The sequence below is a fragment of the Nanorana parkeri genome, unplaced genomic scaffold (assembly GCF_000935625.1).
Source record: "Nanorana parkeri isolate BGI_ZX_2015 unplaced genomic scaffold, ASM93562v1 scaffold208, whole genome shotgun sequence".
Classification (NCBI taxonomy): domain Eukaryota; kingdom Metazoa; phylum Chordata; class Amphibia; order Anura; family Dicroglossidae; genus Nanorana; species Nanorana parkeri.
In genome coordinates, this window is record NW_017306476.1 from 1,122,347 (window position 1) to 1,142,184 (window position 19,838).

Consider the following 19,838-nt stretch of genomic DNA (forward strand, 5'->3'; position numbering starts at 1 on the left):
AAGTTGTCTTGTTACAATAATGCACATTACTGCTGTACCAGCTTGCATGGAAGGATTATATGCATATTATCTGTGCCTTTAATTTAACACTTGTGACAGCATGATAAGATTAATGGTTTTTCAAATGGAACACTGTCGTTACCATTGAAATGTGGCACTCAATTTACAGGCATGACAGAGCAAAGGTAATTTAATTTGAGAAGCAAACAAACACAAGAGTCCTTTCTGAAAAAGACAATATGAGATTTAACATGTGGTATCAATACTGAAGGGTAAGAGCTTTTTAAATTGTATATTCTATAGGCCCAAAATCATTCTGGTCATAGGTATACATTAAAGTAGATGTCAAATGTAACAGAATGACATCTGGTTTGCTAAAGCACAGTGAATCATAAACAAGTGTCATTTTAGTATACTTGTTTTAATTCTTTTGTCATATTTTGCTGCATCTAACTGCTGCATATCTCCTGTAGCCTCTTTGCAACCATTTCCGGCCCACGTGAACTGCAGCTATAATGAAATGACTTTTTTTAGGTATTCCTTATGGTGACAACAGTTGACTATGCCGATAAATGTTGAAAAGGTTATATGTAGTCTCCATTGGAAGCCTGTGTGACGGACACATTTGAGTGGTACCCCAAACGCACCTACTGGCCACAAGGTGTTTGAACACGACACAACATGCAGTACTGTAACACCATGCATTGCAGTCCAGTGCATTGCAGCCAGGAGGTGCGTTTGGCGTAATATTCAAATGAATGGCAACAGAACACACCTACTACACTGTAATGCACAGTAAGTGCATTGTGTGGTGCCATGTGATTAATGCACGGCTTTGGTGTGAACAGGCTCTTATTCATGTTATTTTAAGTTTATAAACTGATGTTTATATCTTTAACTGCTTGAAGACCAGGTGTTTAGACCCCCTTCCTGGCCAGACCAATTTTAAGTATTCAGCGCTGCGGTGACTGACATTTATTCTGTCATGCAACGCTGTACTGAAATGCATTTTATACCATTTTTTGGGGACAGATAGAGCTTTATTTTGGTGGTATTTATTCAAACTAGCATACCCAAAATTGGCCATAGGCGACGCTTTAAAAGCTTTTACCGCTTATCAGTTTAGTGTTATCAGTGATTGATGGCCCTAAAATTATTGCTCTCACTGCGACGTTCGCGGCAATATGTAACATGTGCGGTGTAATGGTCGTTTTCGCAGGTATGCGCACCTGACACATGTTTACATGCGTGTATGTAGGGGTGGGGACTTGGAAAAAAAATTGTTTTATTTATTTCTTTTTTATGTGTAACTTAAATTTTTTTGGGGGGAAACTACATTTTTTTCCAATTTTTTTCCCCACTTAACTTTATTGCTATCACAGAGGGGGACTAAGAAACCCCTCTATGTGATAGCAAAAGAAGTGACAGGTCCTCTTTATGGAGACATCAGGGGTCTCCAAGACCCCTAATGTCACCTAGGGCCCCCCTGAAGAAGCTGATGAAGCAGAGATCTGCTTCATCAGCTTCTCTCCAGCATCTGAAGCTGGAGAATGACACGAGAATGCGGAAGTGATGTAATATACATGAGTTCCGCATTCTGACAGCGGAGAGGGGACCGGAGGGAGATTGTGAACCGACCTCTCTCTAATCCCCTGCGACAGCAGGAGCCGCGGAGGGGGGCGCACATACCTGGACCCCATACAAGCGATCCGCCGGCTATAGAGAAATGATATGTCTTTCCCGCTCGCGCGCACAAGTGGGCGGACTAACATGACGTGTATACACGCCCAGTTACATCCAAGAAGCTCCCCGCCGGCTGGGAGGTAGTTACATTTATTTATGTAACAACTTTATTTCAGATATTTACAACAGGATGCATTGATTACTTTAAGTTTGGAAAAAATGCTAGACTTCATCATATAATAGGGCAGTGTAATCAATGTGCGTCCAGGTAAACTGTGCTAATACACCAGTTAAAGAGACTCTGTCACGGGGCCAGTGTCTGTAAAGCTCACCCTCTGATCACCTCTCCAACAATCTCCTGACACTCCTTTTTCTGTGCATGGCACTACAAAATTTCTCATGATTCTGGGCATGGGGGAACATGTGACCTCCTCCAATGACCCAGTGATTAAGCCTAAGCCCCAGAATGTTCCTTCTGAGCTCAAACACCCGCAGACACTGGCTATTTTGGTGGTGGCTAGGACAGAGAAGTGGTGGGGGAGCACTAGAAAGGCGAGTATAAAGTGGTCGGGTTGTGAGCTTTTCAACGTGGTTACTTTTGCCAGACAGTGTTTCTTTAAGGTCCTACCATCTTTCCTTGCAGAGGAGAAGGAGGTCTATGTTTTGCACAGCAGTTGCCAGAAAAGAAGAGAACAAAGCTTCCACCTGCTGGTTGAGAGCAGTACATGAGATATTTATATGCAATATTTCACAATTGCCTGTTTAAAAAGACATTAGAAAAATGTATTTATCACTGAACTTAAAGCTCCACTTTGGGCAAAATCTATCTTCAGTAGTCTAATAGGCACCTATACAATACATCTTTGATTAATGTTGGCTCCATTTAACTTTTAGCAACAACATACTCTGAGCGGCCTTGTACTGTCCTCATCATTATAAAATAAACAGTGGGCAGAACTATTATGATTAATCAGTAACTTCCTGTCTGTCAGTGCTCATTGCTCCACAGATCCTCCTACTCACTTGCATCTATGCATTTTATCATTCTTTGCACATCATCATTTACAAACATGGGTGGAGAGGGATATTTTTAATAGAAGGGGCATGGCAAACTGTATGGCAAACATTGAACATGGTCCTTGCTAAAGATAGGAACTAGCCCCAGTTGCAGGACGCCCCAGGTCCCGATGCTGAGGCTGCCCAACCCTTTTATTTTATTTTGCCCACTACTGTGCTGCTGCATGACCACCAAGCACATTTTGTTGCACTCTGTGAAGTTTCCTGTTCACAGGTGGAAGGAGGTGCCAAGATGGAATTTGGGCCAGAGCAGGGAGAACTAGACTAGCCCCACATTTCAGGTTTGGGAAATAAGCCCCACAGGCAAGGTTTGGGAAATACAATAAAGAATTAATACAAAATATTGTAATCAGTAATTTAACCAGTTGTGTTTTTTCAGTCAGATTAGTTTTTTTTTAAACATTTTGTTTATGCCCCCCCCCCCCCCCCCCAAAAAAAAAAACCCTGGATGGACAGTATAACAACAAATACATATTTCTAGGAAAGAACAAGCTAAAGAGGGAAGTCAGCCGCAAGTGTTGACCAAAGATGGGGTAATCTGTGGTTACATTGGGAAGCCTAAGACTCGATTCACACCTAGGCGACAGCATTTTTGCACATAGAAACACATTTTTGCTGAACATTTTTATGTGTTGTTGCACGTTTCTACACACATGCAGTTACTCACGCTTTTTTATGCGACACCAATTGCAACTAGTGTTTCCTATTGACTCTATGGGGGACACAATGAGTTGTAATCTGCCAAAAGGGAGCGTATGTACTTTTTCAGCAACAGAAAGGGAGCTTATGTACTTTTTCAGCAACAGGCATTTTGCTTATTGCGACAAAACGTTCAGGTGTGAATAGGGGCCATACAAATAAATGAGATATTTTTTTTTGTGTAGCATTTTGTCACGCTTATTCAGGTGCGACAATATACTTAGTGTGAACCAGGCCTGAACATTTACTTTTAACTTTGAGAAACTACAGTATAAAATAAAATAGATCCATTGCAATGCTGCAGCTAACTACAATGAAGTAAATGTGTTTACATTTCAAACACTGAGAAGAAACATTTGTTTCTACGGATCTGTAATGAAATTCCTGCTTACAGCAGTTCTGCTAGACGGATCAGGACCTTAGTTGTCAAAATGACAGCAGCGAGTGTTCAAACATGCATGGGGGTGTGGTCAGCTGTGAAGGACTCTAGGACATATGGGGTATATCCTATAGGTCCTTAACTGGTTAATACAGGAAAATGTCTACTGCATATATGCAACATGACAATCCCTTAAGATTTTGACCCCTAAGCTCCAAAACACAAGTTTTAAATGCCGGTTTTCAGATCTTTCTTAGCTTTAGAGTCAAGGTATGGTGGCAAATTGGTAGAAAGTAGTCAAATAAAACACCAGGACTGCAAAAGAGAATATTAACATATTTCAAGCAAAACAAGGCAATGGCTTTTCTACAGCAAATCCAATGCACATCAGATTTTTTTGTTTTCCCAGGAGTTGTTTTCCGTTTTCCTTTTTTTCAAATGTGAATAGTCACAAAGCCAAGGGAATTGACGTGTCAAGGATCAGCAGAAGAGAAGTGGAGTCCTGATAAACATACTCCAAGAACATGTCTGCTAACGTGTAAATAGCAGAAAGCTACAGGAGCCTCAAGTTACACCTTTACACAATATTTTGTGCCAATTAAAACTTTGAATCTCATGCAGAGCCAAAGAATGATCCTTTTTTCTGGCCTTAAAAAACATTTACATTTGTGTTCCAACCAGTAGAATAAATACACCAAGGGGTTAGCTGTATTCTTAATTTATCTTATATTTTAGTTTGTAGAGAATGGAAAAGGCATTTTGAGACATAACGGAGAGCTGCAATATTTTAGACACTGAAGGAAGAGCTCCAACAAATGGGCCTATTTGGCTGGAGACAATTTGAAATATTTGGTCCTCACAGCATCACATTCAGTTAGTAATGGTCCTTCTGCATGCTGAGATTATTATATACCAATGTTCCATACACAGTATCTACCACAATTGATAGCATGCCATTTTATTAAGCAGTAATTGTTAGATTAATATTATTTGCCAAGCTTAATTTATGACATTATATGACAGCATAAGTAAACATGCATTCTGCTGAGAGACAAAAAAAATCTTTACCAGTTAGCATAATGTAAATAAAGATAATGAAACATATGCACACACAAACATTTCATGTAAAATGACTCATATCATACAAAACAACAAATACTTCAGTAGTGACTGCTATTTCCAGTGACTTTGTAAAGTAAGTCCTTGCCAATCCACTAAATACAGAAGATTATATAAATATCTATTGACTGACAGACAAAGAATGATGTCCATTAAACAATATATTTACAGATGAATTCAGAAACTTAGAAGTGACCAGCTTACTCAAAACATCACTATATTGGGGACTGGTGTAAAGAAAGTAATACTTTCATCTCTGAAGGTATTGCACCAAAAATAAATGTACCAAGTCTGACCTGAGAAACTTCACAAGATACTTGTTTCTGGAAGACTATAAGTTTCAAGTATTACAATTAAATGAATTTGACTGCATTCTAATTACTGCATGGTGTTAATACATGCAATGATAATATTTTATATAGGTTTCCTCTTTAGGCTTATATTTATTTTTGTCCCCATTAGCAAACAAAACATTGTCTAGTACAATGAGCAGGGGTTAGGAATAGCAATACAATTTTTATTGCTGCCAGTGTTCCCTTTGGGGAATTCCCCCCTTTTCTGTGCAGGTGAATGTTGTCAGAATAGACATGGAGGGGGAATTCCTCTATCAACACTTTGGAGTGTGTAGATCAAGGAATACCAGTGTTTGCATTGTACTTTGACAGCGGCCGCTGCCAAAATACCCAACAAGATTGGGCAGCTCATTGGCTGCCAGGTACTATCATTTGAAAAATTTCCGCCCATCTCCATCAATCAGTTGATTGAGGGTTGTAGACCAAAAGGGTGATGATAGTGGTATACACAGTGTGGATTTTGGCTAGTTCCTACCGAGCACCTTAACACTGTAAATCTCAATTAAATTAAAGACATAATTTAAAATCGAAGGGGGTTCTACCATATACCATATCATAAATAAATACAGATAGAGAAATAAACAAAGGCTGTTTTGCCAGCAAATAGTACGCACTGACTGAGCAGCTGTTATTGCCACTTACTTGGTATTTGTTTTAATCCTCCATTAAAGAAGAACTCCAGGATTTTGAAAAGTTAATCCTTGCAGTGGGGCTACTGTTAACCGCATGGCTTATAGAATGATATGGTGTGGAATAGGGAACATACAGCACAGCATAGACTGTAGAATGAGGCAGTATGGAATAGGGATCATACAGCATGGCATTTGCAGTGTACTAGAAGATGTTTGTGCCTTAATCGAATGATCCCAGCTGCATTCAGATAGCACAAACCTGCAAATGATTGTAGCTTAGTCCAATTGCTCCACTGGTCAGGGCCCCAGGGATGAAAAGAGGCATGCCGGTCCCCTGATCCATCGATCCCCTGGTCTCAGGCATGAGGAGAGATTATGTTTTTTAGGGCCCATTCACACATCTAGCAGTGACCTGCAGTGTACTGCACCAGATCAACGCAGTTCACTGCAAGGACATATAGAAAACACAAGCACCTCTTTAATGCTGTTTAGGCCCCATTCACACCTGTATATCTATGTTTGATTAGGGATTCCTGTGTCGGGAACTTGTGTTTTCCTGCAGCAGGTTTGCCTAATCTGCTGTTTACAAGCAGCAGTTGTCGCTGTCACCCGTTCAAGTTAATGAACGGCTGACAGTCGCTGCATTTAAATGCCGACACACAGCAATACGCAAATTGATTTCTAACCACATGTAATCACATCACTCTACCTGGACGCATTGATCATGTCTGTAAACAGCAGATTAGGGATTCCTGCTGCAGGAAAATGCAAGTTCCTGACACAGGAGCCCTAATTGCACCTAAACATACAGGTGTGAATGGGGCCAAAGTTATGCAAGACAATTTTATTCTGTTCTCGGGTGCTCATGCTATGCAGACATGTTTAAGTTATGTTGGTAAAGATGGTCTTCCTACTGACAATATATTTTTAAGATTGCCCTTAGCTTTGTTGGCTTTTGAATCATTTTCTACAAAATTATTATATATGGAGTACAGAATTTTGTCCCTGTAGGTTTCTCTACTAATCTTAGCTCCCAGCTGTTCCCTAACCAACATATGACCACTGAAATACCATCAGCAGTCAAAAAAAGAAGCCCAAACCTGCTAAAAGCTAATTATTGGAGTAATTATACCAGAAAGGGAGCAGTAAGGAAAGCAAATGAAGGGGGAAGTGATATAACTATATGTACATTGAGGGGGCTAGAAATACTTCAATGCTAAAACAGGGAAAACATGCACTAGATTTCCCAAACAACTGTGTTTATAGTTAAGAAGTCCACTAAACGTCTTAAGAAAACATCACTCCGATATAAAAGAAGCCTTCCACTCTACATACAAATTTTCTAATAATGTCTAACAGCATAATAGTGCCTTCCCAGTATGTCGAAGAATTCTGTGAGTAGTTCTATTTCCAAGTAATTAAAACAAATTATTCATTTTTGTTTCCTAATCTAATAAGCATATGCTCATATAGTTATTTTCAAAAAGCTTTGCAGACAACATGAATACATCAATAGTGTTATTACCATAACAGAATAATTATTGATAGCCATTTTATACAAAGATGATGCAATGTTTCACTGACAATGCCTATGTTTGAAAAGAGAACTGCAGGCAGATTCATAAAATTTGTTTTAACAGATGCACAGATGATGTTGGCTGAAAACATGACATTTCCTGCTTCTTAGGTACAAATATCCTAGCTTCAAATAAAGTTACTCTGGTGCAGCATTGAATGTATATACTTCCAAATAGCATACTACGAAAATGTTGTAGTTTAACTGCTTATCCTTATCCATACAACTTATATTTGTATGCATTTTCATTTGGGGACATTAGCCATTTCACCCAAGCATGCTAAACCATGTAAATTATGTTTTATACCTAAATGGATGATGATACTTTTAAACATATTAACTGTAACAAAACCCCACCTTCCCAAGGTGGAGCATGGAATATGTTAAAAGTATGCATATTCCACAGATATAGCGCCATCTTAACATGCATATATTTTACTTATGTATTTTTTCAATGATAATGTCTCATTGACTAAAGCATCTTTGTGAGACTAATAGTCTGCTATCTAATACATTTTCATCAGTCTTGTACTCCAGATTCCATATAATCCCCTTGCTTGCACACTCATGTGCAGATTACACATTCTGGCCCAAGCTAGGATGAGTTAGCTAGGGCCATGGAAGTCCAACGCCCACCTTACAGTAACAAACAAAGGTGCTATGAGAAGTACACAATAGACTTTTTGGCAGCAAAGAGTGTTAAAAGGCCATTAAGTTGTTATAACACCGCTGTTTTTTATTCCTTGTTGTAACACACCAAATGTTCTATAGTAGCATGTTAGTTTCACCTGCTTCCCTCTTACAAGGACCTTGCCGACTTATGGTCAATGTTACAATAAAAACGCCATTACATATTCCACTTTGTGGGAAATTTTCATTGGAATGGTATTTATACACAATGCCTCAAAGTTTGAATTAAACTTTTCAAGATATGCATGGTAGATTCAGGTAGGTGCAATGTACAGGCTCCTGAAAACTTTTATCCTAACCATAGGTCTGTACAGAGGTAAGGAACTACCTTTATGGGCTGGAGGAAGCAAACAGTGGACTACAAGTGCAATGATATCACAACACTTGTACTTTGAGATCTACGAGCCCTTCTGTCGCGGTGGCTGTGAATGAATGACAGGCCCCCGAGGGCTCCATCAAAATAAAATGAAAACAGAATGTTGCAAGGGGAAGCCCCCTGCAATTAAGGTAAGTGGGGGCACTTTGAGAGTGGGAGGTCGGGGAATGTGACAATTTTTTGTTTGGTATAGGGTATACATGGGAGTAACATGAAGCATGGTCCTGAAAAGTGGAACATGCTTTTAAAGAACTCTAAGCTAAATAGGTGAACACAGATTTGACAGGAATAGTGGCAACTATCCATCAGTCCTTTAATCTAACAAATCACATATAATTATTCTTCTGTCTCTGGCACTGACTGCAGTCTATGTAAAAGATGATTCCCCTTGGACTAATATGGATACATATTTTCATTAAACTTAAGGAACACACAAAAGTGATAAGACAAAGAATAGGAAGTTGTTAGAGCAGGATGCCTTAAATGAGAAACACAGTGTTAAGAATAATGCCTTGCTCCCATCTTCTAGTTTACATGATTTATCTAAGAAATATATTCACTTCAAATTCATATTGTACAGAGAGGTATGATAACATACTGTGCTACTGTAGGTATTGAATATGTACAATATTTAGGGCTTTCTATGACTTACAAGAAGGGAAACTAAGGTCTACTGATAGGCACTGCATACATTTTTCCAGAGCTAGAACTTGAACGGTTTCCAGTAGAATTAACTTACTGCAGTTTTTCAATTTCATGCCCTAAATATGCACAATTGCTTTAATTTGGCAGATGAAATTATGTGAGCTTTTAATAATTATTGCTTTTAAAATCATACTCAAGCAAATACTACAGACAAAAAAGAAAAGACAATTAACCTTTCAGCCACATTTGGGAGCTCACCTGCAAGTGTTCATGGGAAAACATTATGAGCACATTAAAACAGAGTAGGAGAATACTTCTTGGCAGCTGTAAAAGTCCCTCAGAAGCCAGATAACTTATAATAATTTATTAAAAAGCTCTAGAACAAACATCAAAAGGCAAAGATCTACAGTCACATTCTATTCCACATTGCCTAATGACTAATTTGTAAAGGAGTGTGTAAGTCTTCACAAGTAAAGCCAAAATCATTTGAGGACACTTTGATATAATGCCACAAAGGATATGAATGGAGGAGTCTGCAGTAGAAGTGAATGACCACAATCTAATAAACGTTCTAATATAGAAATAATAGTTTCCCTGAGGTAGGAAAAAGGACTTGCAATGCACACAAATTCAGAGAAAAAACAGTAGCCCAAAGACATGACCAATTACCCATTTCAAAGTCTTCTATAATAGTGGAGCAAAACATTTAGGTACACTTGTCAATCTTCATTACATTCTCAAACAATATTCATGAAAATTCCTTGCACTCTATCGGTTCACTCTATCGGTGGAGAGTTCACATGCTCACTGGTACAAGCATGCCTTATTTTTATGTTAACAACTTCTGTGCAAGGCAAAGACGGATAAATAAAAACCTCATGGACTTTTATAAGACATTTATTGACACCATTTACATACATACTCTGTCTTTTTTTTGTGTGGCATATTCCAATCAAAATCAAATTCCAGTTTGAAAAACCATATTGTTTCCAAACAAAAAAAAAACAACAAAACAAAAAAGCATTCCAAAACTACCAACTGTGATAAATATATTGACTAAATAAGGCTATACTAACAGATGAGACGTGGTACACAGGAGGCCCATTTATTATTGTTATTGGTGAGCTTAGAACCAAACCTGGTTGACTATGACCCTCTTGAGCTTCTCCATATGGCAATATATGTTCCAAAGCTATAAGTCACCTGAACCTGGATATTTTTTCTTTACTCAACTTTGTTAAATACTCGTATTACATATAACTGATGTGACCCTACTACAAAGTTCTTAAACTATAGAGTGGAACGCAGGTCTTTCTGCAACCATAATCTATGACATCTCATACTCAAACTACCAATCTACCACTATGCCGAAGAAGCATAACAAGATAGATATATTGCTTTTAAAGTCCCTTAATGCTTCAGAAACCAAGATCCTTTCAATTACACAGAAATTAAAGAAAAACGGTATGGATTGAAAAAGAAAAAGGTAACAAAAAAACAAGATCAGAGATGATGTAAGGAAAATATACAATTGCCAGCACTCCTTAAAGAAAACTACAGATATCAAAAGCCAGTAATGAGCAGTGTCTTACCTTATGGTCATATGGATTGTATGAATGGAAAAGTTGGGACAGCTCTTTTGTCCGCTGTTTTTTCTGAAAGACAAAAGGTAAAATAGTTCAGAACTAAAATAAATACAGCTGCAGTATTCCTGTGCAAGTTAAAAATAAAACCATTAGTCTAAGCTTTCTGCTGTCACTAAGTTTTGGCTCTCCAGAAACAAACTGTCTTTTTCTACTAAATGGCCAAGGAAAGGTAATGGATTCAAGCTGCTTAATGTAAAACAAGCACATGATTAATAATTAAGCCTGTTTTGTAAATAGAATTGCTTGTTAAGTGATCTGCGAAAAGGTACACAGTTTATACCGCATTCCGTTTGAAGATCTCTTTACCTAATGATAGCAGAATAATCTGATGGCAAACAACATTGCCTCTGATGAGCTAAAAACGCTCACATACTGTATGTTGTGTGAAAAGTCTTTTTTTGTTTTTAAACAAAACATGGGTGCAAATCATCAGAAAACAAAAGGAACACACATTAAAATTCTGGCAACTGGACAATAGTATGATCTGAGACAGAAAATGTATCTAAAGTCTTCATCAATTTTCTAACGGGGCTAATTGCCCATGACTCTCACCTAAAAATAAAAAAATAAAAATACACCAACATATCTCCTCGTTTGCAGAAATCCAGTCCCTTGAATTGATGCAAACAGGAGGCCTCTATGTATCAAGCTCCTCTTCTTAAGGTGGTGTAATTACAGAGCCTACTAGACCAATCATACAAAAAAAACCAAAAAAAAACAACATAGTTTGCTTCCTTAGAACCCCATGCGAACATGAAAACAAATGAAGCAGACGTCTAGCCCAATCCATTTGTCTTAAACAGCCTAGAAACATATAGAGGGTAATTCACTAAAAGGCCAAAGGATTTATTCTCTGCTGTTCACCCTTATTCCCAAAGGGGCCGAACAGCAGATAATGAATAGCCAAATGTAGCAGAGCAGCATTTAGTTCCTCCATTTTGTTCGCTACCTCAGAGGTAACACAGAATGAAAATGTCAGTGTAAAAAGAAAAAAGAACAAAAAAAAGGGTGGAGTCCCCTCCCAATTCATACCAGACCCTTTAGACCTGTTCGGAATACAAGGGGGGACCCCCCGATGTAAAAAAAAATGTGTGGGGTTCCCCTACAAATTCATACCAGCCACTTTAGTTCCGGTGAGAATTTTAAGAGGGACCCTCATGCACCCCCCAAAAAAGAGGGGTCCCCCCTAACATTCCAAACCAGACCCTAAATCCGAGTACTGGCCTGACAGTCTTAAGCATATAAGGCCCGGTTCACACCTGGGCGTTTTACAGCGCTGATCGACGCGCTGTAAAACGCCCAGCAGGTGAAATCCCATACTTTCCTATGGGCATGGTTCCCACCTGGGCGTATATTTTAGCGCGTAGGAATGCGCTGAAAAAACGCCCTACGCCCAAAGAAGTACAGGAGCTTCTTTGGGGCGTTTTTCCGCGCATTTCCATTGGTATTACGGAGTGTGGATCGGGGTTAACAAAGCTGTAACCTTGAGCCACACTCGGAAATACAGTGTACAGGTCTTACCTTGTCCGCGATCCCCGCTGTGTCCTCCGGCGGCTGCCGACTTCCGGGTTCTGCCCCTTGCGAGAGGCCGTGTTGCAGGGGAGCAGAGCCGGCAGGAAGTTTGAAAGTGAAAAAAAACATTTTTTAAATAGAGAAAATAAGGATAAAACAAAAAAAATCATACAGCCAGTAAAACGCGCGTTTCACTAAACAGAAAAAAATGTGCGAAAAAACGAGCTGAAAAAATATGCCCAGGTCTGAAGCCAGCCTTAATGCAATAGTGTTCACTTTACTAACTAGCGGATTTTGTAATTACCCCTCTCCACTCCTCCTATTACTGGATATCTTTGATGACCAATTGTTATATCCCACATGTTATCCTCTTATTTTCATATAAGCTAAATTACCCTTTTATTTTTAAGTAGAGATTGTAAAAATATCAGTTAAAAAGTTATAAACTAAAAAAAAAAAGTGAGCCACACCAGTATAGTTTACATTTAAGTCACAACACATCAGATGACCCCATTATTGAATTTAATCCTACCTCAAAATGCTCTCCTTGAGATAACAGGACTGTTATTGCTGTCTATATTTTAGTGAAGAGTTAAAACTTTGAAATGGATAGCTGGAATGAGACTGGTCTTAATGGGCTTCCCAGACTCATTCCTTTCCTCTAGTTTTATAAACCTGTCCCAACATTTGTGTTAAATGATGACAGAACAAGCACAGGAAAATAATTTGATCAACTTCCTGCCTATTACAGTTTATACACTGTGCGATGGATCTTGTCACCTGACCTCATATACTGGTACTTTCAATAGCTGTATCATTCAGCCAAATTAAACAAGATAAACAAAATATTTGTATTTTCACTTATAGCTTGAATGGGGAAACTGTGGCTATTATGTCTCTTACTTGGCCTTGTATCTTCTGAAATTCTAAAGCAGAAATAGAATTGCTTTTCCATTTCAATCAATCTTTCTCACAGACAATTTCTTTAGTGAACAATTTCCTACAGAAGATTGGCCTATATAAAACTGTGCATATACAGTATACTTTTATTAAAAGGAAAATACTTTTTTTCCCGTTTTTATAGTCATCACATCTAGGCAATAACATTCGATTAGAGTACTATATAGCAATACCTCTTGTTTCTCTTTTTTTCTCATAATTTTTTTTACTTCAAAGTTTGCTTTTCATTTTAGGTCATATAAAAATTGGAAGCATGCGAGAATAAACAGAAAATTATAACACTGTTTATTTTAAGTACATAAAAAAAAAAAAATCCTTACATGTACCATTTCCCCACACTGTGCTACCCTCCACCATTAATATTTAGACTGACCAAAACTAAGTGAATGGTTGACAGCAACCCTATTTATTAACTCATAACTCCAGGTGAAACTTTTCTTTTGGTTTTGTAAAAACTAAGATAGGGTCAGATTTTTATAGCTTTTGCTTTATCAACTTTCTTACCTAGTGGGGGTGGAGGCAGTGGTGACTAATTTCTCTAATGTGGAAAGAAACAAGAGCAAAAACACAATTTTCAAAGTAAAGCAGTGTGTTTATTCCTGTTCCAATAAACCATGTTCCCATAATTTACAAGCTTAAAGTCTGGAAGTACTCTAACGGCATCAGCTGAAGTAAACATTATTTCAGTCACAAACTACAGAAGGTCCACCTAACATGTTCTCCACTCTGACAGTTTTTAACACAAACATGGCTTTGTCATAGAGGTACTTCTACTAAGTTCTGTTTGGATAAAACGTGTCAGGGTAAGGGAAGTCTGGGAAGACCTTCTGTGTCTTATGCCCGGAACAATAAAGTTTACTTCAGCTGTTGTGACTGGAGTGCGGGAGGACATTTTGTTTGTACATGCAGAGAAATATAAATAAGTTCCACTGGGCAGCCACCCTTTCTCAGATTTCTGTGCAGATACAAGATTTGAATTTGGCTGGAGTTCCTCTTAAATATCTCATTTACAACGAACCAGAGCAAAGAAAACAACATCATGGGTGGAATACAAGGGTAAAGCTGTATGAGAAAAAACAGCTGAAGAGCAAAATTAAGTGCTATACCTCAATCAACCGCTAAACAATGTTTATTGCATCTAACAGAAAGGAGACATGTGAGATATGATATGATATGATGTTCACATAAAACTGCCAGCACCCCTGCCTTCAGGGAAGAAGGCAAAGAGCTGTCTGACAGAACTTTTACCTGTCAAATTAACATTATACCAAGTGACTATCTGATACCCAAAATAAGGTGATATTGCTCACAGCTTTACTTTCAGACTTCGAACAGTCATGCAACTTTTTTAGCTGCCCAATTTTAGAACGGTTTGTGATAATAAGGTCATGTTGGGATTCCTTAGACACCAATAAACAACCCTTCAGAACACTGGGCTTTCTCATTGTCACACCGACTTTGCACAACTTAGAAAATCTCTGAGTAGTGAGTACTGATCACTCATATTTATTATGCTCATTTCTAACAAGATGATTATAGTCCAAGAGTACAAGAAAACAAACAAAAAAAAACAATGGCATAGTGATGTGATCAAAGAAATATGCAGATCTCATTAGCTTTTGTTCTTAGTAAGATACCTTCATGGAAGAACCACAGCAACTGTGCTCATAAAGTGAAAGGTAATCAGTGTCATGTGTAAAAGGGCAACAACCTCCAAGTCTCCATTGTTAATTCCTAATGGAGGACCATTTTTAATTGTATTGAAGCCAGCTCGGTTCCTCAAACCTCACATTCTTATTGCCCACCACTACGATGGGCTGCCTCGCTGGCCGAATAAATGTGCAGGAATAGATGGTTAAAGGAGAACTATGGGGTTAGGGCTTTTCCCCATAGTTATCCTTAGGGTAACGGGAGGACACAAACTAGCATCCTCCCATCACCCTAAGCTCAGTATACCGCGAGCTATAGCTCGCGGTATACTGAGACGCCACAGTATAGCGTAAGCTGCTGCTCGCGGTATACTGAGACGCCGCCGCTGAAGCGGATCCCGACAATAGCTCGAAACACATTGGACTGAAAGCACTGTAAAACACATTAGTACCCGACGGACTCACAGTGACAGCACTTCCACTTTTAGTCTGATATCAGGTGTGCATAGAGATTGTGGGGCGGTTAAAATACATTTAGGTTATAAAGGATTATTCAAAAATTTAATTTATGATCTCTAAATAAAACAGATTTGTAAAGTCATTGTATTACTTGCACTGAGTTCTGTCTTAAGGAGCAATCCAAAATTAGAATGTACCTAATTAAATACATTTGGTGGACTTACAACGTATGACACATTGCTAGCTAAAGGCAGTTAGCTCTTTGTCTCTTCTCCCAGCAGAGAGCTGCCACTGTTAAGGTGGCAATATGCTGTGCAATATAATCAGCTGATCGAAGGAGCCGGTTGGAAAATCTTCAAATGAATAGGGCTGGCAGTCAATGAGTTGCCAGCCCTGTTCGGGTATTCTGACAGCGGCCAATAGCCTCTGTCAGAATATAATGCATACATTGGGAGATTCCTCGATCAATGTTTGTACGCGTTTATGGAGGAATTATTTCTATTTTTTTTTGTTTAGCCCGCAGGTTGAACGAAAAAAATAGAATATATGGCCAAGCTTTAGGTTACTGCTTCCTGCAGGGATTCTCCCCTCCTTCTCTGTTCTTCCAGTGCTTACTGGAGAGACAGACAGAAAGGGGTAGGTTGAGCTGGCTCCGGGTCTCAGTTGCATGCAGAGAGGCAGATCCAGCTGTCAGTTAGCCAGCCAGGGTGGATCTTAATAATAATGGGATACTTCCTGACTGTGATACAGCTTTGGGTCACAGGAGTACATTAGTAAATGTATTCCTGTGACCAAAAAGAGAAGTAAAGCCAAAAAAAAAAGATTGCAGTGGAGCAGTGTTCATCTTTGTCTTACATGCATAAACTTTCAGTACAGTGATGACATTCAGTAAAGAAAATGTAAGGAAAACAAGCCTATGTACAAACATTCTTAACACATAAGTATCGGTCACACTGGTCATCTTCCTGACAGTAAGCTTGCTCTACCAACTAGCAATGTCATGTAGCTACATTGATTAATCACAACAGAACTACTTGAATCATCTCACCTGAGTTCCCAAAAAGAATTTAAAAAAACCCTGACCTGCTAGGGTCATGTCACATTCTCTCTGCCAAAATAAGTAAGATGTTGCTCTGTTCCTGTTCCCTTACTAGAGATTGAGCCACATTTCAGGGAGGGATGGAACAACATCCTTTAGAAAAAGTGGCAGCTGCATGTTGGTGATTCTGCTTCTGGCTGTGCAGCATGGCTTTTATGTTTTTCATAATGAAAGGTTAAAAAAAGTCACAAGGTATCCTGTGAATGTGGAATTGGACCTACAATTTCTTTCTGCAAGGTGTGTTTTTGGTCCTCTAATGTGATGGGGGGCCTCTACAAATGAGACTCTAGATTTGGCAAAGCTAAAGCCAAGCTCAACTTTGAAAGGAAATGTTGAGACCTGCAAATAAATACAGCTTTGAATCTACTGATTGTGTTAGTATTTAGTTTTCATTGAAACTAACATCTGCTTACTGTGTACATTTTCTCAATGCAAGTAGTTTTGATTTGCAGCAGGTTTACTTAAACCCTGTGTGATAATTCATATTAAACAAGGTAATTATTGTAATTTGTAAAAAATACTTCAAGGACCATTTTCAAGACATTTGTCCATTGTACATGTAGTGCACGCGCTATTTCAAGGCATTCAAATGCCATGAGAAAGCATGTGCACCATGCATGAAATGGTTGTTAGCCAGATTTCTTTTAAGTGTGTTTTTAACTTTAGTAGATAAATAAGAGAGTTGTAAGCGGTGTCCTTGACATATTTCTACAAATGACATCACAAGTGTGCTGTTTCAAGTGAGCACCAAGAACCTACACTGTGAAATTCATGGTGAGAAAAAAGACTAGATCTCTTCTGCCATTTCTCAACACGTCTGTGTCTCCCTTGAGATGTACAACAGTAAGTACCACATGTGATTGTAAGGAGAGGCCACCAATTTGACTTAAGAATTTTTGTAAATGGCACATAATTAGGAAGAAGCTGCATGAGATTGGTTCACCTTTAATATTGGTATCTGCAAAAATCTAATTTCAGCCTTTCATGTGAAGCTAAACATTATGAATGGATATGTCCATGAAATAATTAATAATCCTACTAATTTATTACACACAGCTATGACTATATACAATGAGTTATTATAGAGGTCTGGTAGGCATGCCTGCTATATTTGATAACCGTTTTACTTTCACCAATGAAGCTGCACTGTACAAATAGCCCATGGCCCAGTGCAAACCAGAAACAAATTAGTCTGAAGTGGGTGGACAAACACAACCGCCAGAGTTATTCACCTTAATCGCTTGCTTTTTTAAGTGAAGCAAAACAGTAATTGCTGTTCTTCACACACCACAAATATTCATCTGAAAGGCTCTCTAACCTATATGAATTGCTATGGGCACATAAATATTTGGCAGGCATAAAGCAAGGGTCTGATTATAAGCCCATTACATGAACAGAAGGTTTGATGTTGGGCTGGAATGTTAGGACACTCTGTCATTAAATGGCGTTCACACACAGTGCTTTCTGAAAGCACACATTTTACGCAACATTTTGAAGTTGTATTTATAACATATGTCATTTCTATTTTATCTCAAGGGCTACAGAAAACTGTCAGGTGCCTATTGAGGGCTTATTCACACCAGATGCAGTTCAAAACAAATGCATGAAATGTGCCACATTATGTGTGTCCCTAGGTTTTTAAAGACAAAGTAGATTTTTTTAACCCCTTCATGACTGATGATTTTTTTTCTAATTTTTTGTGTTTACATGTTATAATCTACATTTTAGGCCTGAAAATTACTTAAAACCCCCAAGCATTATATATTTTCGGAAAACCAAGACCCAAAAAAAGAAAATGGTGGCAGTTGCAATATTTTATGTTGCACAATATTAGTGCAACTTCTTATCAAACCCCAAAATATTGTGAAAATTGCACTTAAATGCCCCACAATACAATTTTTTCAATAAAATATAAAACATGAGGTTACAATGGGTAAATAGATACCCAACATGCCAAGGTTAAAAACTGTGTGAGTCCGTGAAACTGTGACAAATTTAAGTATCCCAAAAAGTCCATAGACAACGCCTTAAAAGTCCCTACAGGTCATCAGTTTAGAGATGCGCGTAGATACTGGCCCTAGAATTATTGCCCTCACTCTGGCGTGTGCAATACCCAACATGTGTAGCGTGATTGTCGTTTTCACACGTAAGCGCACCCGACGAGTGTTTACTTGAAGATGTGGCGGCAGGGGACTTTCATTTTTTTTAAAATAATTTTTACATTTGAATATTTAAAAAACTATTTTTTTAAACTTTAATTCAATTGCAATCACATAGGGGGGCTTACAAGCCCCCCGTGTGATAGCAGATTAGTGGTGACAGGTACTCTTTAAGGTGATACTGGGGGTCCAAAAGACCCCTAGTATCACCTTTCCACTTGAAATAAGCTATTGAAGTACAGATCACACTTCAACAGCTTATTGCTGGGCTCCAGGAGGGGGTTTGTTTACCAGCCCGTAGAAGCTGAGCCGCCAGAATCACAGAATCACAGTTGGCTTTACAAGTTTAAACAGCGTCACGGCGACAAAAGCTGCCGGGAGTCTGTTTGAATGGCCCCGATGCCGGTGATGTACACTGTATGTCGCTGGTCATGAAGGGGTTAAAGCACCTTCTACTAGCTTTAAATGAAAAACTGCAGAACACACCAAAAATGCAGCAGCATGCAAGACCTGTTTTTGTAAAAGCTTATATAAATGATTGTAAACAAAGACTTTGTATGAACATATTGTACTGTCATCAATTGGTTTTCTAATGAATAAGCTAAAATGTTGCCTGCACTGGAAATGCATAACAATACATTTAATATAAATCAGCTCTTAAAGATTAATTCAAACCAAACACTAGCATTAGAATATACAGCATTTTCCCAGGGCTATAGTTGCCAGGATTCATCTTATGAGCCTACAATGTATGGTTTCTGGGTATGGCTGCTTATCCTTCTGTCTCAGCATAGCAGGTCTGAATGTGAAGTGTAAGGAAGTTTTCAGTACCTTGAGCAAACATGGACTGCCAATCAAAATAATGTAATGAACTGTGGTATACACATAACCCAATATGTGCAAAGGTTTCAGATAATGCTTAGCTGCTAAAATAAGAAAAGTGGAGAAAAACCAAAACAGGTGAGACAGATTTAGTGGGTTCTTTTTTCTTTAACATTTCTGACAGTCCCACATTTTAGGCAATTCCAGGTTTTGGTTCCAGGAGGCAGAAAAAGGCAGAGGAACACACAGATGGTTTCTAGGTTCAGAATCAAACAACCATATATCATAGAGGACTCTTAAAAA

General features: G+C 38.5%; 1 protein-coding gene across 1 annotated transcript in view; it reads right to left on the reverse strand.

The window, feature by feature from the left end:
- Positions 1-19,838, reverse strand: part of CDKAL1 (CDK5 regulatory subunit associated protein 1 like 1) — a 610,267-nt gene that overhangs the window by 154,590 nt on the left and 435,839 nt on the right. Inside the window, exon 12 of the mRNA XM_018555678.1 lies at positions 10,822-10,884. Coding sequence (XP_018411180.1) covers positions 10,822-10,884 — 63 coding nt within the window. The remainder of the gene's footprint in view (positions 1-10,821; positions 10,885-19,838) is intronic.